Below are 24,801 nucleotides of genomic sequence, written 5' to 3' on the forward strand. Positions count from 1 at the left end.
GCCCGCCCTGCTGCCCACCTTGCCCTGCAGCTGCTGCACCTCCTGCACATGTTCCCGGTAGCTGGCCTGCATGCGCGCCTGCACGGCTGTGATCTCCTGCTCCCGGGCCACCAGCTGCCTTTTCACTTTGGCCTCCCCGGCTGCTGCCTTGGCCTTTTCCGCTGCCAGCTCCTGGGAGAAAGCAGAGGGCAGAGAGGCCGGTGATGCGGGCGGGGGCAGCTTACGAGATGAAACCAAGACCATCATGACCCGGAGCATGACCTGGGGCCAGGAGAAGCCTGACCGCAGAGCCACAAGACCCCCGTCCTGAGCTCTCGGACAGACCCAAGCAGCCACAGCCCAGAACGAGCAGGGGATGAGGAGGGACCCCCGGAATCCCTGCTGGCCTGACTGGTGGAGGGCTGGCCATCAGGCCTTGAACACAGTGGGCGCAGTGGATACAGGTAGGAGCTGGGGAACGTGGCACCCTGTCCCTGGGCTCTCCAGGGGCACTGGCTGAACCCTGCTGGGATTACAACACCCTGGTTTGGCTCAGTCCCCGACAGCCAGGCCCCGGAACGCCCTCTTCTACTTGAGTACCTCTGTCAGGACTGACAAGGCAGCAAGGCTTGATGGCCGAGGGGTCAGCCCACTCCTGGAGGGCCTAGGTCCCCGTGGACAGCCGCTCGGTCCACCGTCCTATCCCTGGAATGTCTGCTCCGGTCAGTGCCAGATGCCCACAATGAACACGGGACACGGGGCCTGGGGACCCAGAGCCTCAGGCAGGGGCAGAGAGCAGGGTGGGAAGGGCTGGCCGAAGGACGGGGTCTCCATCATCACAGAAGGAATGGCAGTGGACGGAAACCATGGGGGAGCAGGAAGTGACAGTGTGAGGAGCGGCCCGTGCACTGGCCCCCGGGTGGGGGTGCTCTCTGTCGAGGGGGCCTCCAGCCAGACTGGCGCCAAGTCCCACGAGATTCAAGGCCCCTCCCCGTCCTGGGCAGTGGACCAGAGAAGCGGGAGAGCCTCCTCTTCTCCAGGCCGGGATGCTAGGGAGGTCTATCCCAAAGGGCCAGACGGTCCCTCCCGTCTGAGATGGGACAGAACCGGAGGCCAGGGAAGGGCCCGGCTGAGCGGGTGGCCACTGGGTGCCAGGGCAGCTCTGCATGCCTGGCGTTCCCTGGGACCATCCAGGACCCCTGGCCCCGCTCTTCAAAGACAATCCTCTTCCTGGCTGTGCCCAGGGTGAGGGCCCACAGGGGCAGAGGCCACTCTGGGACACGCATGTGCCTCGTTCCTTCAATCCTCTCAGTAAGGCGAGGCTCCCCATCTCTGGTTTGAAGCTGAGCTCACAGAGCCTCGGGGAGGACACGCTTTCGAAGGCCGAGAGCAGCCCTAAGTGACAGGATGGGCAGGAACCTGGGGCCTTGTGGGCCCACGAGGGTCCCAGAAGGGATGGTATGCGAGGCGCCCCTCCTCTGGCTGAACTGGCTGCTCGGCGGGGACTCAGGGCTCCGGCAGGCTTCCTCTGACCCATGCCTAACACCCCACCCCAAGCAGAATGGAGGGCCCTAAGTACACGGTCCAGCCCCTGATGAAGAATCACGGCCACACAGAGGTGGCCCTCCGCCCACCATGCCAGACGCCCGGAGGCTGAGCATTGGTCTGGGGATGGCCTTCCCCACCCTGAGCAGGCCTTGGGCAGTTCTGGGCATCCACCTGGCTCAGGGTGTAAAGGTCCCAGTCTCCTGGGACAGGGTCCCAAGGCCACCAGGATTCAATGGGATTTCCCTTCCTTTTGCCCCTGGGGCTTTTTAATGGCAAAGAAAGGCCAGATTTTCCTCGGGGCATCTGTTTCATCCTCCACAGCTTCTCTTTCTTCTAGGAGCTCAGAATCCCAGGACTCCTCCTGTCTGTCAAATTCTTAATTCACTTGCAATGGTCGGAATTATTTTCTTGAAAGACAGGCCTGCTGCTGGGGACCGGAGCCCCACTTCTTCTGACTGAGCTGGGAGGCACCGTCACGACGCCACCAGCCCAGAAACTCACTCTGCTCCCCAGGCCAAGCGGGCCCCTGCACCGAGAATCTCCCGAGGCGGCTGAGGCGTGGACTGGAGCACCTGGCCCTGAGGGTCTCCTTGTCCATGGAGGATTCGGAGCCCAGCCTCTCGGGCCCGAGCGAGGACAGGATGGGGTCCAGCCCAGAGTGTCACCTCGGGACAGAGGCCCCGGTGCCCAAGCAGATGACAGCTGGAAAGACGGTTTTCCAGAAGGACGGCTCCGGAGCCACGTGTGGTTCCTCAAATCCCTGAACACGTCCCCGAAAACGCTCAGAAACCAGGAAGGAGGTCTCAGGACGCCCGAGCCCGTGAACTGGTGCCCGGAATGGTCTTTGAACCCAACTCTGTTGACTTCACCCACTTGCAAGGTGCCCACTTGATCTGGCAGACAGTCCACACGGCCTTTGTGTCCTTTAGCCACAGATCACGAGAAAAGGAATTCACCAAAACCCTCTTTTGCAACCATAAAAACTTCTGTACAAGGACAAAGAAATCGTGACGGGAACTAAACATGAAACGCGGATCCTATCCACCCGCCCCAGCTCCTGGGAAGATCAAGTTAATCGGAACTTCTACATTCTCAGAAGTTTCTCATATAACTTTACTCAACGGTGCTAGGCTGGGAGACGTGCCACAGCAGTGGAATCCCCTCCGCTCTGTTTGAAACTCTCAACAGAGAAATGCAGGGACTCAGCATCCATGGACTCCAGGGCACAGAAGGACAGATGGCGATGCCTGGGCCTCAGTGGCCCCTGCCAGGCAAGGTGACCTCTGAGCTGAGACAGGAAAATGGGGGCCCCGCCCTGGAGGGCTTCCTGAAGGAGGGGGCTCTTTCCAGTGAGCCAAGCAGTGAAGGGCACTCGAGGCTAATGCAGGAGCACGAGAGGCCCCGGGGAGGCAGTGAGGAGCAGGCGCGTCGGGGAGCAGACTCGGGTCTGAAGGTCGGGAGCCAGCTGCACGTGAAGAGGCGGCCCTCCCGGGACCGTGTACGCGCTGAGAGCCCGCGAAGACCCCCTGCGGCTCAGGGAGGAGGATGCCGTGGGGGAGGCAGGGCCCTGGCTGGACGCACCGTCAGACGTCTTGCCTCAGAGCCAAGGCCTGGAGCCCCAGGGGCTGCGCCTGTGTCCCACAGCAGGGAGACCGTGCCGTGCCTGGGCAGGGCTGGAAATGCGTCCGGTTGGGGAGGGGGAGGGGGTGGGGGTCTGTGGGTCAGCTGCGCTAGGGTTTGGAACTCAAGTGGCCGCCCCGGAGGGGAGCAGCAAGTGTCCTGCACAGGCAGCAGCACCTAAGGGGCCTCCTGTTGCAGGGTGCACCCCCAACCCCAAACCTGCTGTCCGGCCCGAGGTGGCCGGAGACCCCAGCAATGGCCACCATCACCGTCAGAGGCTGCACCTGCTCACTCATGACACGTCCAGTCCACCCTAACCTCAGGGGCCGGCACGAGGAACTGGCCGGGGAGCCACACAGCCACCAGCCACAAAAACAGTCACTCCCCTTTCCTCTCACGTGAGCTTTATTTTGGAGGTCAACACATCTTCTCAGGTGGTCCAGAAAGAGGATACGGAAGAACGGCCCCCAGAACCACAGACTCCACAGTGGCTGCTGGCCGTGGGCCCTTGGGGCAGGAGGCCTGTGACTCACGGCCCACTTCCATGGGGCAGAGGCTCCTGGCCTGGGACGCGCCAGCAGCCGGGCGGGAAGGGAAGCGCAGTCGGCTCCTGGGAGCAGGGTGAGTGGCTCCGGCCGCCCTGCATCCAACCAGCAACCCGAGGCCGCGGGGGACACTCCCGAGAGAGAGGACGAAGGCCACCGGGCAGGAGGCTGCACTAGGGGAGGCCTCGGAGACCGGCCTTCCCCTTCTACCTCCCGGGCGGAGCCTGACCAGGAGCGACCACGGCAAAGCCTTCCGCTCCCGCCGCCTGTCCATCCCTCACTGAACAAACCTTCCCGTCTGGCCTGGAGCCGCGGCCGTCGCTCAGGACAAACTCTGACGCCTCGTGAGCGAGCGACGCAGGCGCCCAGACGTGTGGGACGTTCCGAGGCCCCGGCCGCCTCCCTGCGCCCACTGGCCCGCAGAGGAGGCGGGGACAGGGCTAGGGCCACACAGGGCGCGATGCTGGGAAGGACAGCTTAAACGGGGAGGGACCAGCCCCGCTGCAGGGGACCCGGACCCCCTCCTCACAAGGAGCGGCCGCGTGCTGACCCCTCCTGAATGAGGCCCCCAGCCCGTCGGGGCAGCACGGGCCCTCTAGACCAGTGTTCACTGGGTACACACGTGTCACGTGCTGAACCACCACGGGACCGCTCCCCAGACAGCGGAGAAGGGGCGGCAGCCCCGCTAAGCCCTCCCCACAGTTTTCTGCTCCAATTCTCAAGAAAAGACCCTGGGACCCACTGTGCCCGCCCTCCTCTCAGGGCATCACCCTAAAAGACGGGGCCACAACCGCGGGGCCGACTGTCCCCTCCCACCCGTGCGTTCCCAGTCCCGAGAGGGACCCCGCTGTGCAGGGGTCCTCACGCAGCCGGCGCCGGCCCTACCTTATTGAGCTCCCTCAGTTTGCTCTTGGCGGCGGCCGCGTCCTCCTGCTCCGTGGCCAGCAGCTTCTCCTTCTCTTCCAGCTGGCGTTTCAGAATCGCCACGGGGTCACCCTTCTGAGTGGCCTAGAGATGCCCACAGAGTCGCGTTAATGGGGTGGGCAGAAGCCTGGTTTGAGACTCACCCCAACCATCAGACCCCGACCCAAAAGCAGAGCAGTGGCCTGATGGCGCATGAGCGGTGCCATCCCGATGGCACACACTTCTGGGGGTGGCCCCTGCCTCTGCCGCCCAGTTAGCCAGGCCTCGGGCCCAAAGCTCTGGACCCCTGGGGTAGTTGTGGGAGCATGGTGCTTCCCTAACCCCAGTCGATGGTGGCCAGGGCCTCTTCCCGGCCTGCTGGGGGCCACCGGCCATCGTCCCTGGCTTGGTGCCCATCCCTCAGCTGCTGGGGCCGGCCTGAAGGCTGCCAGCTGAAGCGTGGAGGTCCAGGCACGGGGTGGGAGTGGGGGGTAGGTATCTGGGGACAGTGGCCTGAGCTGAGTTCAGGCCTCTCTTGTTGGAGGGGAGTGGCCGGCCACCTTGACCTCCGGCCACTTCAGGCCCAGAAGACGGCCCAACGTTCACTGAGCGAGGAGCTCCTGTGACCGCAGGACCCGTCACTACTCAGCAAGGGCTGGGGCGGGGCGGGGGGTGGTGACCCAGTGGCCCCAGGACACTCCCAACATCTCTCACCACTGAGGTGCCACAAAATCCTCCAGCAAAATTACCTACAATTCCAGCTGTTTAAGGAACAAACACGCCCCGCGGCACCTCCTGGGGCAGCTCGTGGCCACAAGCACCAGACAGAGAGAAACCAGAGAGACAAACACCCTCCTTCCTGAGCCCGAGCCCCGGCCACAAACCAGTGGGTCCCAGTTCCTGGCCCCCCAGACGCCCCATCCCGGCCCTTAACAGCCCTCCTGCTGCAGCGGCTGGGCTGCAGCTGAAGCAGAAGTGTCTGCGGGTGATTCACGCAGCCCGACCTGGGGAGGGGGACAGAGTTCTGCCGAGAGGCAAGCGGAGGTGTTCCAGGAACACTCCGTGAAGCTTGTCAAGTCGGGTGCGGCCGGCCTGCGAGGCACCATCCAGGGGAGGCCAGGGCCCAAGACCAGGAAACCACTGCCACGCGCTGGCCCCTGGGGTTGGGGGAGGGCGCACCTTGTGCCACGTGTCCTGGACGACACCTGCTTTCTCGGACAGGATCTCGATGAGCCGCTGGGCCTCGCCCTCGCTGAGCACCATGCTTCCGACCGTGGAGACCAGCGTCTTGTAGGGGAGGCAGAGTGGGCTGTCGCTCTCCGGGGGCCCTGCACAGAAGGGAGGGGGCAGGGACTCACACTCGGGCACCAGCCACCAAGCCCGTCACACCCCAGAGCAGCAGAGGCCAGTCAGAGCCGAGGCCTCTGTCCGGCTGCCCAGGGTCCGCAGGCCGAGTGCAGCGAGCCCGCCCTGGGGTCTCGACTGGACTCAACTCAGGTCCTGCTCAAGAACAGCAGTGGGGAAGGTCCCCAGGAAAAAGAAAGGCCGAGTATTCCTGGGTTGGAGGAGATGTGCCCCTACTTTTTCACCATCAAAGTGAGCAGACTTGGGCAAGGCATACTTTCCCATAGGTGCTTTTTTCCTTCCTTCTTTTCCCAGCAAACTGCCTGGGCGAGCTCTGGCCGTGCGCCACCCAGCGAGGCTCACGCCCCTGCCAAGACCGAGCCCCACCGGCGGGGAGCAGGAGGCCGCCTCCCCGACGTCCTGGTTCAGACCCTCTATTTCCAGCTCTCCCTGGGCGAAGCTTAAGGCAGGTTTCAGGACAGGGATGGCTGGGTTCGTCCAGAACAGGGCTGCCCGCTCGCCGGTCCATGAGCGCGTGACCTGCTGGAGGACACAGAGCCATGTGCCGACAGCCAGCTGTCACTCCTGGACGCCCGACGCCCCCGCGAAAGCTTCACTCTCACGCAGCCCCTCGCACAGCCCCAAAGACACGAAAGGGTGAACAGAGACGCCCCCCCGTCTGGCAGCTCCTTGCGCTGAGGCCCCAAACTGCCCACGAGCTGCGGAACGACAGGGCCCCAAACGAGCTGAAACAAAGCCAAGCGGCCGCCTGCAGCGACACCTGCAGCCAAGCCCACCTCACTGAGGACAGCCAGGGGAAGGTTTCCATGGCAACCTGAAATTCTCTGGCTTGTCACAATATTTTCACTCCCTAGTTACAATATTGTCATTACAAGTCAAAGCACTTAGCAGGATCCCCTAATAAAGGGGACGTGGCACGTGGCGAGCTGGTTGCTACGAGCACCTTCACTTTAGAACTTTTTACCCCGCGAAGCTCGGGAGTAAAAACAACCGTGTTGACGTTAAAGGCCTAGGAGGTTGAGGGTGTCATGAAAACTGGGAGGTGGGGGGAGGCCCCCTTCAGCCTTCATTCTTTTCACTGAAATATGTACGTAAAATAATTTTAACGGTAAACTTCTGCACCCTAGAGAAAATTCAAGTACAGCTAAGCCAAAATAGAAGGAACCACTCGGACGAAAACCTCACGGTCAGCATTTTGGTCTCTGGGCTTCCTGCTCCGCCCCGTCGGCCTGCAGACCGACGTTTCTGCCAGGGTTTCTCAGAAGAGGGAGGTCGGCCGGAGTCAGACTGGACAGGATGGCCTCTCTGAAGCTGGACACTCAGATGTTTTCCTCTGCGGACTCAGAGAGGCCTGCTCCTGCGCTGCCCCCAGCCATGCCGGCTGCCAGGCACCTGCCACGTGGCTGGTGGTGGGAACTGGGGTGGCTCCCAGGGGAGCGCACACCAGATTCTGAAAACTTGGTATGGAAAAACAAAAGAATGTAAAATACCTGCAATAACTTTTTTATATTGATTGCATATTGAAATGATAGCATTTGGGGTAACTGGGTTAAATGAAATATATTAAAATGAATTCCATGTGTCTCTCATTTGCCTTTTTTTTTTTTTTTTTTTGCGGTACGCGGGCCTCTCACTGCTGTGGCCTCTCCCGTTGCGGAGCACAGGCTCCGGACATGCAGGCTCAGTGGCCATGGCCCACGGGCCCAGCCACTCCGTGGCATGTGGGATCCTCCCAGACCGGGGCACAAACCCACGTCCCCTGCATCGGCAGGCGGACTCTCAACCACTGCGCCACCAGGGAAGCCCCTCATTTGCCTTTTTTAGTGTGGCTCACAGTGTACTTCTGTGGGGCAGGCTGGCTACTCCTTTCCAGCCCTGGGGCCCCAAAGCACCGCCTACTGAAGCCCTGGCAGTCTGGTCCCTGCAGAGGTCCCCGAGTGACCATCCTCCTAGGCCCCAGGGCCCCTGCTGCACTGCCCCCCACCCACCTGGGGGAGGGGACACAGACCTGGATGACACAGATACGCTTCCCTGTGGAACACCGCATCCTTCACGCCACTACCCCAGTGGTCTCACAGATGCATTCCCTCCAGGAGGGCCCTGTGCACAGAACGTTCCTGAGAGTATTCTGGGAGTGTCATTCTAACATACGTTGGTTAAAACTTTCTCATGTAATTATACTAAATTGTATTAGATGTTCCAGTGAACAAAGTCATGAAAACTTGTAACGAGTGGAACACCCCAAAGCTATGTAAGAGCAGAACTTAACTCTCCTCGCCCACCCCCCACAGAAACTTCCACAGCCTTCTCCATCCTCATTCAAACACTTCAGAATGATTTTTACAGAGATATGACTTTACATTTTTCATTAAGGTAAGAATGGTGCCATCTTTATTCACCCCAAATCGGGGAAAGTAAAACTGAAAGAAAGGAAGGTACTGGGAACCAGAACTCTGGGCCTCACGTGAGTGGCATTTATTTCTGGGTTTCAAGGCCCACGAGGTGGGCACGCTGACCCATACACAAAGGACTAACGTGTCCTCCGGCAAAGGATCGAAGGCTAGAAATAATCCTTGGGGTTGTGAAATCTTAAGGCCCTAAGAGAAATTTGTCAGAGACTCAACACCTATTCTGTGAAGCCACAGGCTTCACAAGGACCACGTGGCAGTGAACTCCCGTGAGACAGGAGCAGCCAAGGCTTCGCCCATGTTAGTGAGCCTGAAATTCCAGATACGGACGGGCCCGGAGGCCTGGGGGAGGAACCAGGCAGCAGAAGGGCACAGTGGCCGGGGAGGGCCGGCGTCTCACTGCTCTGGAGTAACCCAGGCTCCTGCCTGGCCGGGGACACAGCGAGCACCCCAAACACTGTGCCCTGCAGGGATGGGGCAGCCTCCCCTGAGCGGGTGGCCTTGGCCATGGTCCTTTCCCTCCAGGCGACAGCTCCCACGGGGTCCAGGCCAGAACCCGCAGAGCTGCGGACGCATCGAGGAGAGCTAGAAACGAGATTGCTGTGTGCCATCTCCTGACCTTCAGTGCTGACAGCTAACTCAGTGAAAAATAAATAAAACCACCCCGGAGCTGAACACATTCATGGGCCAATTCCGGTCTGCAGGTCATCCCTGCCCTTGGGCTGTGGGCACCCTGGTCAGAGCAAGGCCCCTGGAGCCAGGTGGTCTGGGCTTGAATCTTGGCTCAGCTCCCTCCCCCCTGTGCATCCTCGGGCAAGCGACTTCACCTCTCTGAGCCTGTTTCCTCGTCTGTGAAATGCGGGCAACAGCAATGTACTGGGCACAGGGTAAAGCACGGCAGAACCGATCAACAGGGCCAGGAGCACCCCACACCCTGACCCCTCCTTGGGCGGACAGCGCCCCAGTGAGGAACTTGGGTGGGGAGGCAGGGGTGAAGCAACTCTGCCTTCCTCTGCTCCCCCAGCTGGCACCCACGCCCCCGTGGACAGAGCAGTGGGGCCCACGGCCCCTGCTCGCACCACTGTCTTTGCACATGAGGTCAAGCGGGCAGCGCATTTAGGGAAACGAGGGGCCCTCTGCCTCCCTGGGCTCTGAGCTGAGAAGCACTCAGCGCTTGGATAACGTGCCTCAAATTCCAAAACTACGCTTCCTTTCGTGACCACGCCGGGAGGCTTAATCACCTAAAATTAGACCTGTCCTGCAAAAAGGGCTTAGGAGTCTCCCCTCTCACCGCTGACCGTGGGGTCTCACCCACCAGGGACCTGGCGCTGTTTCAGCAGCAGCCCCTCCAGGTCTGGGCCCTGGAAGCCCTGCCTGCTTGTGCCCGGCTCAGCCAAGCAACAGGGGGCGTCAGAATAGCTGCAGGAACTGCGCGCACACAGCTGTGATCGAGGGAGTTACTGCCAGGCCCTGGCACGGGCATCAAGAGCTCCAGCTCCACTCCAGCTGCTGCTGCAGGTGCCTGGCAGCCCTGTGCAGATGGTCTCCAGACATGAAGTATGCACCTACTGTGTACCCTGCAGTCTTCAAAATCCTGGAAGGGCCTGTGGGACTCCCAGCTAGGAGAGGGGAGGAGACCCTGGACGTGGAATCAGGCAGCAGAGCCACAGGGCACCTGAGGACGCAGCCATGGCAGCAACACCGGCGAGGCTTTTAACGCAGGAGATGCTTGCGCCAAACACTACCGGGTGGAGAGCAGGAAGGGGAGGGAGTGGCAGGGATGACCCGAGGCTGGTGGAGCAGAGGCAGGTGGCACTGGCGTGGGTCCCAGGGATCCAGGCTTCACCGCGTGGGCAAAGGGGCAGTGCCTCGGAGTGAGCAACGTTTGCACTTGAGGACACCCAGGGGCCAAGGCTGGAGGCAGGTCAGGGAGGAGCCCAGGGCCGGGGCTGAGCGCACTCAGGAAGTGGGGTGGCGGTGACAACCCAGGGCTCTGACAGCACACACGGGTCGGGTACTGGAGGCCGGAGGAGAACTCCAACGGCAAAGACGCTCACGTCCCAGGGAACATCCAGACCGGTTCTGAAGGCCTCCGCTCACACACGCAGGTGCAGGCCGAATGGCAGCTGCTGGCTCGGGACCCTGCAGGGGCGTCACCCCAACAGTGTGGGTGGGGGACCTGCATGCTCCCCCCAACAGGAAGCCAGACCCCAGCCTCAGGAAGCCCCCCAGGACATCCCCAATCACCTGAGCCAAACTCAGGTCAAAGGCCAGGGCCCCAGGAAGGGCCCCTGTGCCTCCTGGAAGCCCAGCACTTCCCAAGCAATCGTCAGATTCAGAAACAGAACCAAGCCCCCGACTCCCGCTGACCCCAAGTCCAGAGGGCGGCCACCATGTCCAGAAACAAGGAACCTGGGCCACCCCCCCGCCAGCTGCATGTTCACGGACAGTGGCCGTGAAGGGTCCTTCTGAGCCTTCGGGAAAGAGACCCTTCGAGGCCCTCAATGGAAGATCCACCAAATGCTTCAAGAGACAGAGCTGCAGCTCCTGCCGCCCTCACAACTGCTGGTCTGCACCATGGCAGTCAAGGGCAGCACGCACGCGGCCGACCCCAAGCCCGGCTCAGGCTGAAGCCCGGCACTGCCCAGGGCTTCTGCCTCCCGACAGGGCGCAGGCCTCAGATCAGCAGCTGCACTGGACCCTGGCAATGGCGTTTTAAGTGCACTGGAGCAAAGGACAAATAATGTCAAGAGCAACCCTACTTGGGGCCTTTGAATCAGGCCTTTTCATTTGGCTGGAGAAAAAAGTGATCTCTTGACTAACTGCGAGATTGTACACATAATGATGGCTAATGGAGTTTTTAAAAAATCCTATAAATTGAATGACTGTATTTTTCTCTTTATACTTTTGCTTTTCCCCCCCAATTTTAACAAAATTAATTTTAAATCTGAAAAAAGAACTAAAACACATCACAGTATTTCTTAAAGAAATACAACCCCTGGAGGGCCTTTGCGCAAGCTCCTTCCTCGGGCCTGAGGGGACCAGGAGGTCTGACCTACTGCCTGCAGGAAGGACGGGGGACGTACAACCTCAGCCTCCTGCCCGGCAGTGACGGGAGCCACAGCGCCACCCCGTTTAAGAGAAGTGAACGGAGAGCCCTGGAAGAACGTCTTCCAGCAGCTTCTCTGAGACGTGACACCAGACTCGCTTCCCCAGGGGATGTTTTGTTCTTTCAAAAAGAAGAAAGGGAAAAGTTGAGTTTGAAGAACTTACACAGAAAGTGAAAAAAGCTCAGGAGCTCTGCAGTTTTCTTCAGAGCTTCAGACCCTGAGAAACTGAGTTAAGTTCAAAAGAGAGGCTCAAACGTAATCTCCACACCCCCCGCTCTGTGCCTCGGCCTGTGCCGGAGGGGCAGCTGCTGGTAGCTGAGCCTGGGCGGGCGCAGGCGGAGACCCAGGCCCGGCGTCCCAACTCTCCCTTCTGGGAAGTCTTGAAACAGAGCTGAGCTTTGGTTTCTGCTGTCCTAAAACAGGTAAAAATACAAACCCACCTTAAAGGAAGTTGGGGGATAAATGCACAGAAAGAGCCCCTCCCCACACACCAGGCTGGAGCGCAGTGGGGCCGGTTCCCCGGGACCCCAGCCTCAGGCACAGCAGCCCACAGGGCACAAAGGATGCGGGGGGGGGGGGCGGGGGGGGACAGCAGGAGGCAGGGGTACAGCTACTGTCCAGTCACACGGCTCAAGATGAGGCCCTGCAGGCCACAGACACCCCGACTGAAGGTCTCCTGGTGGGTCTGGCCCCTGCCCTGTTACGTTACAGGACACGACCCTATTCCTGCATCTCCCGGGGTCCGGCAGTGGCAGGAGGCCTCTCACAGCATGGAGCTGACACCCCTAGGATGCTGCCAGGTCCCGGATGTAGGAACTACCTTTATCTCTCACCTGACCTCAGTCACCACCATCTGCTGGGTGCCCAGGGGCTGGGGCAGCCCAAGAAGCACTGGCCACTTCCCTTCCTCAACTTGCGCCCCCGAAGGAGCAGTTCTCTCTGCGGCTCAGAGGACGCTCGGGGCCCTGAGGTCAGGGCTGGGCCCCCTCCTGGCGCCCGAAGGGGTGGGACCTCCACTTTGGTACAAGGAGGGCCTGTTTCTTCAACTCACAGACAAAGAATGGAGTTTTGGTTTCTCTTCCATTAACAAGAATACGTGTTACAGAAAAACTGGAAAATGCAGAAGGGTGAAGGGAAGAAAATAAAATTCACCTACAGTCCTCCCCGCAAAGATGGCCTTTCTGCCCCGTGGACCTGTGAGCGCATCGGACTCAGCCGTCGTGGGGTCGTGCGGGCCGGTCTGAGGGTACCTCCACCTCCTGGAGGCTGGCTGGGCCCTAACGTGATGGCCTCTGGCCCCTGGTAGATGGCCCGCGTCCGCGTTAAGGGCCAGGGTCTGGCATGATGCCAGGCACAGAGTCCAAGAGGAGGGCCCCCCGGCCTCAGCCTCGCTCGGCAGTGATGCCCGCAAACCAAGCCCCCGTGGCAGCACGAGTCCCAGGGCTCGGGCCCAACTCGGTTTCCAGAAGGTGCCTCCTGTCCAGCCCAAGTCTGGGCATCCAGTTCCCCAGGCCTGGCCCACACTGTGTTTGCGTGGACTCCCTTCCAGGAGCTGAGGAACGGCCCTGCCGAGAGGGCCCCAAACCACCCCCACATCCGCTTGCTTCCTGGGCAAGAAGCGTGCTTTCCTGATGAACACGAATACTCGCCGCGGTGGCTCTTAGAAAACAAACCAGCAGAGGCCTGGACGGTGCGGCCGACTCGGAAGCTTCCGTTCTGGAAGTTTCCACTTCGTGATGATTCCGTGAATCCTCTCTTTTCCAGACACTGGGAAAAGAATCCGTGCTTCTGTTTCAAAACCAAGTGTTTTCTCGTAGTCCACACCTGGGCTCCTGATGGCCCTGAAATCGCCCCCATCTCCACGGAGCCATGTGAGCACCGAGGTCAGGTTGGGGGGGGCGCTCACGTGGGCCCATCACCGCGGGAACCGTCCACTGCGCCAGGCCTCCAGAGGGTAAGGCGGATAGAGCTTGTCGTCCTAAATTAAAAATGCACCTGCCTTTTGACTTAGCAGTTACCTATCTAGGAATTTACATTACAGAGATACCCAGCGATACGTGTAAGCCACTGTAGCATTAATTTCAGCAGCAAAAGAACAGCACACTGCTTCATGGCATTTAAATAAATGACGTTATGGCCACGCCGTGGGCTACGATGCAGCTGAAAGCGGCAGCCCCAGGGTGTGCTGAGGAACGAAGGAGGCAAGTCCGTCCCTGCAACGCAGGCCTGCTGCGTGTGCCATGGGATGAGCGGGGCATCTCCGGGGGCCCCCCAGGAGGTCGGTGGTGGCTGCGATGGAGTGGAGGGGAGGACTCTCAATTCTCACCTTCCACGCTTCCACACTGTTTGAATTTTGTTTGCTGGAAGCACGCATTTACACAATAAATTTAAAAAAGGATTAGGAAGGTGGGTGTCCACTGTCAAGTCTGGTCAGGGACAAGGGGTGAAAACCTGTCACACAGCCTCGATTTGCTCCTGTACGAAGATCAGATCAGAAGTTCCGGAATAGCTCCAACTCGGGCCTGCGGAAGCGTGTCCTGTGCCCGCTCTCCTCTGGGGCTCCTGTCAGCGGAGGCCCTGCCGGGACAACCGGGTGTCAGGTAAGGCCTGGACAACTGAGGGAGCCACCCCAGCTCCAGGGCTGCTCTTGCTGCTGACGTGCCACGTGTGTGGGCCAGCCACAGGCTCTGGGAGCTCACTCACGGCTTGGGTGACGCGCGGGGCGACAGGGAGCTCACTCCCACCCCACTCAGGACACAGACAGAACAAAGACGGAGGAAGTCCTGACGCCACCACAGGGCTTCAAAGACAAGTCCATTTTCACGGGGCCTCCTGCAAGGTGACCCAAGAGGCTCCCTCATTCCCAATGGCTCTTGTTTAGAAAAGCTTTGTCCAATAGAACCTTCTGTGCTGATGGAGATGGTCTTCATCTGCACTGTCCAAACGGGTAGCCACTGGCCCTGTGGAACTACTGAGACCTTGAGTGCGGTTTTCACTCTGACTTTTGACTGATTTGAATGTTAACTGGCCCCACGTGACCAGCAGTTCCTGTACCGGTCAGCGCAGCCCCAGAACCTAGCTCTCTGGTGCCAACGGTTAAACGTCGTGGCCCTGGATCCTTCCCTGCCCGAGCCCGGGTCCCCTCCCCCAAGCTCCCTCCCCAGCCTGCTCCGCACCAGCGACACAGACCACCCCCCCCAACCATCTCCCTCATCCCCGTGGCATGGTCATCAGGACACCTCACCCCCCAAGGCATTCACACCTCCAGGCCCCTGAGTTTCTGGATGCCCAGGGCCAGCCAGCCAGCGGGGATCTGTCCACAGTTCCCTCGAGGGGGTACCCGTGGCCCTGAAGAAATGGACTGGGCGGCCCCCAAACCGACTGAGTCCCGGCTGGCAGGCAAGGAGATCAAGGGCAGGCAGCCAGGGGTGACCTCAGCCTTTCAGGTCAAGGGAGGAGCACAGAACATGAGGTGTAACTAAGTGAAGGGAATGCGGCCTGCTTCTCACTGGGCAACACGGCCACAGGGCCAAAAGCTCGATGTGAGTCAGATGAACTGGACCCCAAGCTCCACAAACAAGCTCTGACCGCGAGGGCAGTGTCAGCCGGTTCCATGAGCCACGGGAAAAGCCGAGCGGCCCGTCCACACCCGTCCTCGTATCCTCAACCACCAGACATGGCTCAGCGGGGAACGCGGGGCAAGTCGGAGCGACGGGCGCACGCTGCCCTCGGGAAGCGGTCCTCCACAGGCGCAGCTGCAAAGCTGCTCGAAGCCAAGCCCTTACCGCAAGAGCCCACCTCCCTTTCCTGCCCCCACCCCCAGCAGACTCGGGGCCCTGACCACCACTGCAACAGCACCGGCATCTCCGGGGAGCTGCTTAGAAACGCAGCACCTCGGGCCCCGCTGGGAACCACTGAGTCTTTATCTTAACAAGACCCTGCACGTCAAAGCCTGAGAAGCCCTGCCCTGGGGGGATCTCCACGGAGACGGTGGGGAGGGGTGGGGGGGGCAGCAGCGGACAGGGGCCTGCATCCACTTTGAGGGCCCCCCAACCGTGGGAAAACGGGGGAAAGCACACGGGGCACGTCCAGGAAAATGAAAAACCGCAAGCGTGTCCCCCACGTTTCCGACTCTTCCGAGTTGAAGACTGAAGCAACTGACCGCTCAGGTGTCACATCACCCGCCGGCCACCCGGTGTGGCTGTGCTCTCTTTGGGGCCTGTCCGCATGCTACGTGGCTGGCCGTGTGGCCCAGCGCCCCGCCCTTCGTGATTTTCCCCCTGCCACCTCGGAGTCACGGCCCCCTGCCACCTGAGTTGATCGGTACTAATTTCGGCCATCTTTCCTATTTTCTAGGGTTTGATTTCTTTTTACGTTAACTCCAATATGATACACACCTGACATTTTCACAGGGGCTAAGCAGACCCTTCCAAACCGTAAACATCCTGCCCAGGATCACTGCCTTGACCTGTCCCCTCCCCGCCCTGAAGTGCAGGTGAGATGCAGTCTAGTTAGGACCACTCTCTTCCCTGACCTGCTGGCCTCGGTCCAGCACCCTACTGTAATTACAATAGTTTGGGACTGTGTTCACACATCAGACAGAACCGGTCTTCCGATAGCCACTTGAAAATCTATTCAGTATTCTTACTTATTTTTCCCTCCAAAGGGGACTTTTAAGCCCACTGAAATTTTGGCAGGAAGAATAGTAAACTACTAAGTTAACTTGGGAGTGACTATCATTTTATCTGCAATATTTAATCTTTCTTATCCTGAACCATGGTATTTTTTCTGTTCAAATTTCCTCTTATACCTCCTCAGGTGAGCTGCTCTGTGGGTTCACACAGGTCGTTAAGTTAGGTCTTCCTCCCAACAAGGTTCTTTATTACCTGCAAATTAGGACAATTTTGCCTTCCTTTCTAATATTATCATGTTTCTGTTTCATACCTTACTTCAATGGCCAAAGCCATACACAGTAACGATGACCACAGGAAGCTCTAGTCTGAACACACCTGATGCGCGAGAAGCCAGAGAACAGGCGGCTCTCACCTGCATCCCCGTCTTCTGCCTCGAATGCCCTCCTCCCAGGGTCAAGTGGAGCATCCCCGTGAAGACAGGGCAGTGTGCTCTCCCTCCGCCACGGAGTCAGGGCTGAGGCTGAGCGCCTGGGTTTTCAAAGGGCCTGAGAGGCTGACATGGCCTGTGGGGCAAGGTGGGCCGGTCCCTGACCCTCACATGGGACAAGTGTTGCCTGAGTAAATGTCCCCCCAGAAGTTGGGGCGGAGGAAACAGCAAAGCGGATACAGCTCCACAGAGGGAAAAAACGTAGGGCCCTGCCTACCTGGCACAGGTCCAAATGTTTCAAAGCCCGTAATGTACCTCACCACGACAAATGCAATTAATTTTCCAAATCAACTAATGGCTAATCTAAGAAAGCAAGAAAGAAATCTAGAGAGAAAGAGAAGAAGAGAGAGAGAGAGAAACGGAGGGAGGGAGCAAGAAAACATCAGACTACTGTATCAAGTGAGAGATGAATATGAAACAGGAACTCACGGGCCCAATTTCTACAGTAATCCGTACTAAAAAGATAACAGAAATTCATGTTCTACATTATCTAATATATGTATCTGATACATTATATCTATTTTAATGTTCTATTAATGCTCCATTACATGATGGGGGTGGGGGGGTAGCGAAGAGCGAAAACTGGGAGGCAGGGGTGTGGATGCCATTGTTTCTCAGAAACGTCATCCTACTGCTATTCATGCAACGAACATCTAGAAGAGAACAAAGCTATGCTAAAGCACCAGGTGAGGTAAGAATGCAGAACAGGCTGACAGAACGCAGCCAGACATTTGAGAAAGACTGCAAGACACGGAACTGTCCTAGACTGGGTGTGGATGGAGTCACTGCTCCTAATTCCTCACCTCTCCTCAACTCACACCTTTTCCCAGGTCACTCCGCAGCCCCTCCCACTGGGGACAGTAGACTTCCTGCCCTTTGACTCAGGCTCAGTCTCATGGCCTGCTCTAGCCAACAGGATGCTGGTTTGAACAGTGCCCTTTCACAGCTCTGCCACAACCGTGGGAGGGCCTCTGCCCTCGAGAGTCACTGATGCCTCGGCCAGGGCCCCAGAAGAAACACGTAGAAGAGACCTATGTTCAACCTGCAGCAGGAGCTGAACCAATTAAACTGCAGCACGAAGCAGAGCCACCAGCCGAGATAACCCCGACCAGTCAACCTCCAGCCAAGTCAACAGAAACATGAACAGGAATAAACGACTGACACTGTAAGACCCTGAATTCTGGGATGTTTGTTATGCAGCCATGTGGCGACAGCTGACTGATACAGACGGCTTCCCCAAAGGGAATCCATAAGCCACTTAAAGACAGCTTTTCCCTCCAAATTCATAAAGAAATCAAAGCTACTCACCAGGCTCACCTTTCTTCTTAGACCCAGACTTCTTCTTCGCAGGAGCCTCTTGCTTTGGTGCCTCCTGGCTCTGGACCAAATCTGCATTTTTGCCCTGGATAGGAGCTGACTCTGCCTTTTTACCCTGGTTGGCAGATGCATCCACCTTTTTGCCCTGGTTGGGGGACCCTTCTGACTTTCTGCCCTGGTTCAAGGTTCCCTCTGCCTTTTTGCCTTGATTGGGGGCCCCTTCTGCTTTCTTCCCCTGGTTTTCTGCCTTTGTGCCCTGATTAGCAACCGAATCTGCCTTTTTGCCCTGATTCTGGCCCCCCTCCGCTTTCCTGCCCTGGTTGGAGGTCCCCTCTGCCTTCTTCCCCTGGTTGGAGGTCCCCTCTGCCTTCTTCCCCTGGTTGGGAGCCCCCTCTGCCTTCTTCCCCTGGTTGGGAGCCCCCTCTGCCTTCTTGCCCTGGTTGGGGGTTCCCTCTGCCTTTTTACTCTGGTTCTGAACCACTTCTACTTTTTTGCCCTGATTGGGGCTCCCCTCTACCTTTTTGCCCTGGTTTGGGGTACCTTCCTCTTTTTTGCCCTGATTCTGGGCCCCCTCTGCCTTCTTGCCCTGGTTGGAGGCCCCCTCTGCCTTCTTTCCCTGGTTGGAGGCCCCTTCTGCCTTCTTGCCCTGGTTGGGGGTCCCCTCTGCCTTCTTGCCCTGGTTCTGGGCCCCCTCTGCCTTCTTGCCCTGGTTGGAGGCCCCTTCTGCCTTCTTGCCCTGGTTCTGGGCCCCCTGTGTCTTCTTGCCTTGGTTGGGGGTCCCTTCTGCCTTCTTGCCCTGATTCTGGATCCCTTCTGCCTTCTTGCCCTGATTCTGGGTCCCTTCTGCCTTCTTTCCCTGATTCTGTGTCCCCTCTGCCTTCTTACCCTGATTCTGTGCCCCCTCTGCCTTCTTGCCCTGATTCTGGGCCCCCTCTGCCTTCTTGCCCTGATTCTGGGCCCCCTCTGCCTTCTTGCCCTGATTCTGGGCCCCCTCTGCCTTCTTGCCCTGATTCTGGGCCCCCTCTGCCTTCTTGCCCTGGTTGGGGGCCCCCTCTGCCTTCTTGCCCTGATTCTGGGCCCCCTCTGCCTTCTTGCCCTGATTCTGGGCCCCCTCTGCCTTCTTGCCCTGATTCTGGGCCCCCTCTGCCTTCTTGCCCTGATTCTGGGCCCCCTCTGCCTTCTTGCCCTGGTTGGGGGCCCCCTCTGCCTTCTTGCCCTGGTTCTGGGCCCCCTCTCCCTTCTTGCCCTGGTTCTGGGCCCCCTCTGCCTTCTTGCCCTGGTTGGGGGCCCCGTCTGCCTTCCTGCCCTGGTTGGGGGCCCCCTCTGCCTTCTTGCCCTGGTTCTGGGCCCCGTCTGCCTTCTTGCCCTGGTTGGGGGCCCCCTCTCCCTTCTTGCCCTGGTTCTGGGCCCCCTCTCCCTTCTTGCCCTGGTTCTGGGCCCCCTCTGCCTTCTTGCCCTGGTTGGGGGCCCCCTCTCCCTTCTTGCCCTGGTTCTGGGCCCCCTCTCCCTTCTTGCCCTGGTTCTGGGCCCCCTCTCCCTTCTTGCCCTGGTTCTGGGCCCCCTCTGCCTTCTTGCCCTGCATAGCACTGGTGGCAGAGGCACTGCCCTTGGCACCCACTGGGGACACCACCACCATAGGGACCTCCTTGGGAGCGGCTTCCAAAATGGCAGCCTTTGAGGCAAGAACCTGGATGGAATTTACTACTGAACTGACTGCTGGTTCCACCTTTGCCACTTTTTTCTCCTTCTTCTTTTTGTCCTTAGGGGAAGAAGCCGGCTTCTCCTGGGGCATGGCTGGTACTGTGGCTACAGGGGGAATGACCACGGGGGACTGGACTGGGGTTGGAGCCACCGCCACTGCGGGCGCCCGCACTGGGTCCTTGGGGAGGATGGTCACGTTGGGGCCTGGCTCATGGTCAGGTATCTTCCCGTTGGGTTTCTCGTCCTTTTTCTTGGTCTTTCCTTTCTTCTCCACTGTTTTCTCCTTCTTCTTCTTCTCCACTTTCTGGTGGTGAGTCTTCGCCATCTCCTTGCGCTGGTTGGCTAGAGCTTCTTCATACGACGTCTCCTTCATGGAGAACGTCGACACCAGGAAGATGCCGATGGCGGAAACAACCATGAATCCACCAAAGACCACAACCCCCAAGGTCTGGGTGTCGTAAATATCCATCCTGGCTTGCTTTCCTTTCACCTGCCGAATACATACATGTCAATTACTTTTTGTAGAAACTGAGGTATTCAACAAGCGCCAACCCCACCCCCAACACCTGACTTACAGTTTCACTAACTCTTCATAATGATAAAGTGAAGGAAGAAACAAACTCAGGCCATCTCTGACGTCACCCATTCTCCCCGCCCCCTGCAGAAGTGAGCAACTCTTACATAAGATATTCCATTGGTGCCAGGATAGACGAAGCCATGGAGAGAGAGCAGCGAGGAGCTCTATAACCAGGGCACATCACACCCAGGAGACTCAGATGCCGTGCTCCCAGTTCACGATGTTCCCCACCACAGGGGTCAAAGATGCACATGTGCACAAGCACCCGCCAGGTGTGAGACAACTGGGGGTAGTGAGGACTGTAGCAAACTGCCCCACTACATTAGGGCCAGGTGACGTCCAGCCACAGCTGATGACTGTAGACATGCGGGCACTGTGTTGAGAGATCTTTTGCTTTCTCACATTAGGACAGAAATTTTTTTTTTTGCTTAACGTGAAGTTGACTGATTTTAAAAATACCACGTGGGCTTCCCTGGTGGTGCAGTGGTAAAGAGCCCGCCTGCCGATGCAGGGGACACGGGTGCGTGCCCCAGTCCGGGAAGATCCCGCATGCCGCAGAGCGGCTGGGCCCGTGAGCCATGGCCGCTGAGCCTGCGCGTCCGGAGCCTGTGCTCCGCAACGGGAGAGGCCACGACAGTGACAGGCCCGCATACCGCAAAAAAAAAACAAACATGTGAGTCAAACCAAACACAGCTGCGGGCTCTCAGCCACAGCGTCCAGGCCAGCAGGCCCTCGCGAGCCATCTGACTCTCTGCTGCCTCCACTTCCTCCAGTGCTGATAAACACAATTACCCAGGGCCCAAGATGAGAACTTATGTGTTACAATCCGGAAAGGTGATCAAAATTTGGTGAGGAAAAATGACCTTTAACCAGTGATAGCTCCGAAGAGCTATGCAACCTGCAAACGTGCACGTTAGGAAACAGGAAATATCAGTCTTGGGACGCCGACCAAGTAAGACTCCAGGTTTGGAATTTCACATCCAGAGGCTGCCAAGAGGGAGGAGGGCAGTGTCACCAGGTCCACTCCTCGCCCTGGGGAGGGGACCCTTTGCCTGATGACAAACTCCCCATCAAGAGGATGAACCACCACTTCTTGCTGGCCGGGGACCAAAGTCCATAGGGTCAGAGGTGGCCAGGTCCACACCCATCAGCTGTCAGCCGGGCTAAATCTGACTTCAGTGAGAAACTCCAACAGGTTCATTTCTTGGATACGTTCAACTTTTATCAACTAATTTTGATGCTACTACAATCACATTCCAGTCCCCTGAACTGGGGAGTGAGAAACAGCTCCCCCAGGAGGACCAGCAGTGGACCTGAGCAGGGAACGCAATGGTGAGAGGTAGGGGAGGAAGGCAGAAAGGGGGAGAGCCGAACGGCCCCCAGGTCCCCAGAGCACAGTTTCGCCGTCTTTCTACAGAACCCTTGCGGGAAGAGGGTGGAACGCGCTCCCTGCTCTCCACAGTGCTAAGTCCCGCAGCTGCGGCTGTGACACTTACTTCACCCAGACTGTCGCCGGGCCTGCAGCTCCAGGACAAGCTCCACAGTCCACTCCTCAGGCCCAAGGTGGACTCCTGGGGCAGCGGGTTCTGACCCCGGGTCATGGGTTCTGGCAGCGAGATGCACAGCCAGGGCCCCTCACGCATGACAGTCGGGAGAGGCCACCACACACGAGCCCTTCGGGATCCTCGCAGCCAAGTGTGCAAAAGGCCTGGAGGGGGGTCCCGTGGGCGGGAGGACAGGGACAAGAAGCTGGAACGTTCCAGGCCCCGTTCTAACCCTGCTGCTTGGAGGGCGTCCACCAACTGAAACTCCGGGTCCTCACAAGCACGCCTCAGAACTTCGCCAACACGGACACGTTTCAGGTACAAAGCAACACCATAATCACTATATCCATCCTATTCAGATGACAAAAACCTTTTGACCTTCTGTGCAGCACAGGGAACTCTACTCAATGCTCTGTAATGACCTACATGGGAAAAGAATCTGAAAAAGAACGGATACAGAACTCCTTTGAAACACCCCTTCTCCAGAGGGAGCACCACGCCTGGGGCCCGGGTCACCCCGGCTGAGGGTCCCTAAGCCCCGGGTGGCGTCCCCAACAAGCCCTGGAAGGCGGGTCCCCTGGAGCCCCAGGGCCACCAGCCCCCACGATGGGCGCCTGCCCCCACCGTGGGCTCTGCAGATGTGTGGTTTGGTTAGAAAAGCCACGGTTGAAAAGTCAGCTTTGACTCTCAAGTTAGGCAAACACAGGATACAAAAAATATATTCTCTGTCAGGGGCAGAGTGGAGAAAAGCCAGCTGGGAGAGCACTTCCCTCCGCAGTGGACAGTCGGATATCTGAGTCCATCACAGATGTGCCTTCCCAACTCTGCAGGACCGCTGCTCCAGAAAGAAATTGCATCCCCACCACTAACTCCTGAGTAAGAGTTTCTTTGAAAGGACGCTTTCACAGGAAAATGAAAAGCCCCAGATTTATGGTAACTCAGTGAAACAGTGAAGGCTCAGGACACATCACCATCACCACGGACAGCCAAGAAGTCGAGGTGGAAGCCGCCTTCCCGCTGCCCCGCAGAGTCGGCTCCTGCTCGAGGGACGGGAGTACCACCCGTGCTCACAGGCACAGCAAAGACGGGGATGCCTCAAGGACGCTCTCAAGGTCAGCCTTCAAGGTCAGCCTTCCGGCGCTTCGCTTCTGAAATCCCCACCATGGTAAAAGGCCCCCAGCGGGAATATCCCGCAGGGTTTTCCCAAGGGCCGTGCCCAGGAGGGCAAAGAATCCGGCCAACCGTGCCACTGCATCCTGTGTGGGCTGACCACAAAGAACCTGCACTCTGTCAATCCCGGAAACCTCTGAAATGTGCACTCTTATTTACTATGGCCAGTCCGCTTAGAATGCAAAGCAGAAAGGTGAAGGCCTGCCAGGGCAGGGGGCAGGAGACTGCCCAGAGGCTCGGGGACCGCTCCCAGGCTTGGCCGGCTGACACGCCCTGGGCCACCTCGGGGCTCCTCAGAGAATGGCTTTCCTCTGCTCCTGGGAGTAAGGACTCGGGAACAGAAGTTAAGTGGACGCCCCAGGCACGGACTACATTTGCTGATCCGTGTGGCCTGACCTGGCTTGTCCAGTCTGGCCAGTTCAGTCCAACTTGGCAATGGGGATCTGGGGGCGTTTTGCGAAAAGGGCCCTCAACAGCACCCCTGGCGCGGGGTCTCATCACTCTCCAGCTGCTCCTCGGGGGCCACACGTGGGCACTTGGAGAAGCCACGGCAGGGGTGCGAGATGAAGCCTCCCGACTGAGCCCAAGCCCCATTTCCTGGGCGTTCGGTGACTTACCGGGAAGGCACGATCTAAAACACGACGACAGTGACCTGGAGACAGTAGCAGATACGGCTGCATCAGGATCACTGTCTCCTTGTGTTTGTAAATAGTGTGAAACACTTCAAATATACGGAAGACGAAGGAAAACATCGTGAACGTCCATTTACCTACCACCCAGGTTTAGCAAATCCAAACCTCTTTCCCCATTTACTTGAGATACATTTATGCAGTAGCTCACCCTTCTCTCCAGAGAGAACCAACACTCAGAATGCCACCACTTCCACACGCGTGCGTGTGTGCTTACACATGTCCAGCACCGCTACGGTGAGGGCTGCGGGGGACACCACTGCGGGCATCACCGGGCAGCACTTCATCCTCTAGGACACACCGCCGGGCCCAGGGCTGCTCCCCCAGGGCAGTGCCGCGAGCCCCGCCCTCTGCGTCCCCACCATCTCCTCCTGCGCTCACCCCCGGATGCGTCCCCACGTGCCTCCCATGGTGAGCAGCCCTTCACGCTGCTTCCACGACGTTGTCTGCTCATACCCTTGGCCCATTTTCTGAAGGGCTGTCTTTTCCCCTCATTTGTAGGTGTCCTTTTACACATTTGGATATTAACCATTTGTATCCAAGTCTGTGGTTTCTTTTTCAACCAATTTTGTTTGAAAAACTGTTACACTGTTTTGTTTTACAGTGTTTTCTTGTTTCATTGCTACCACCCCAGAGTCAAAGAGAACCTGTTTCCTTTTTCTTTTTTTAAGGAAAAATCTGTTGCTATCCTTTAAATCTAAATAATTACTCAGTTGTGTTGGAGAAAGGCAACGCATTCCTAGGGGTCACAACGCAAAAGGAACAAAGGGGTTGATACAGAGTGAAAACCTCCCTTACACCCCTGACTCTCAGCCACCCAGGTTCCAACCACTGGGAGACAAGTCCTTTCACTGTTTATTTTCTTCTACAAACTTCAGAACACTTTTCACAGTTGGGTTTCTAATCACCTGGGATCTACTCTGGCATAGGACAGGAAATAGGGTCAGCTTCCCCCACGGCTTAAGTTACCCAGCGCCCCTTCTGGACTGGTCCATCCCCCCTACCCCCTGACTTTCACAGCCGCCTCTGTCCCATCTGGTGTGCAGTACACGTGGATCCCTCACCGGACTCACACTTTGTTCCACCTAAATGTTATTTACGCCCTGCATCAATACTACATTTTGGTCTATGCATCCCTTCCAAAAATTCTACTGGAACTTTTATTTGAAACACACTGAATTTACAGGTGAACATGGGGAGAGCC

The 24,801-nt window shown here is 58.2% G+C and overlaps 1 protein-coding gene across 1 annotated transcript in view; it reads right to left on the reverse strand.

Annotated features, from left to right (window-relative positions):
- RRBP1 (ribosome binding protein 1) overlaps positions 1-24,801 on the reverse strand; it is a 59,355-nt gene that overhangs the window by 17,958 nt on the left and 16,596 nt on the right. The window contains exons 2-5 of the mRNA XM_060078378.1: positions 17,908-20,107; positions 5,775-5,923; positions 4,578-4,700; positions 19-171 (exon numbers count right to left, since the gene is read on the reverse strand). Of these exons, the coding sequence (XP_059934361.1) occupies positions 19-171; positions 4,578-4,700; positions 5,775-5,923; positions 17,908-20,086 (2,604 nt within the window). The 5' untranslated portion in view covers positions 20,087-20,107. The remainder of the gene's footprint in view (positions 1-18; positions 172-4,577; positions 4,701-5,774; positions 5,924-17,907; positions 20,108-24,801) is intronic.

The sequence above is a fragment of the Mesoplodon densirostris genome, chromosome 16 (genome assembly GCF_025265405.1).
Source record: "Mesoplodon densirostris isolate mMesDen1 chromosome 16, mMesDen1 primary haplotype, whole genome shotgun sequence".
NCBI classification, from domain to species: Eukaryota; Metazoa; Chordata; class Mammalia; order Artiodactyla; family Ziphiidae; genus Mesoplodon; species Mesoplodon densirostris.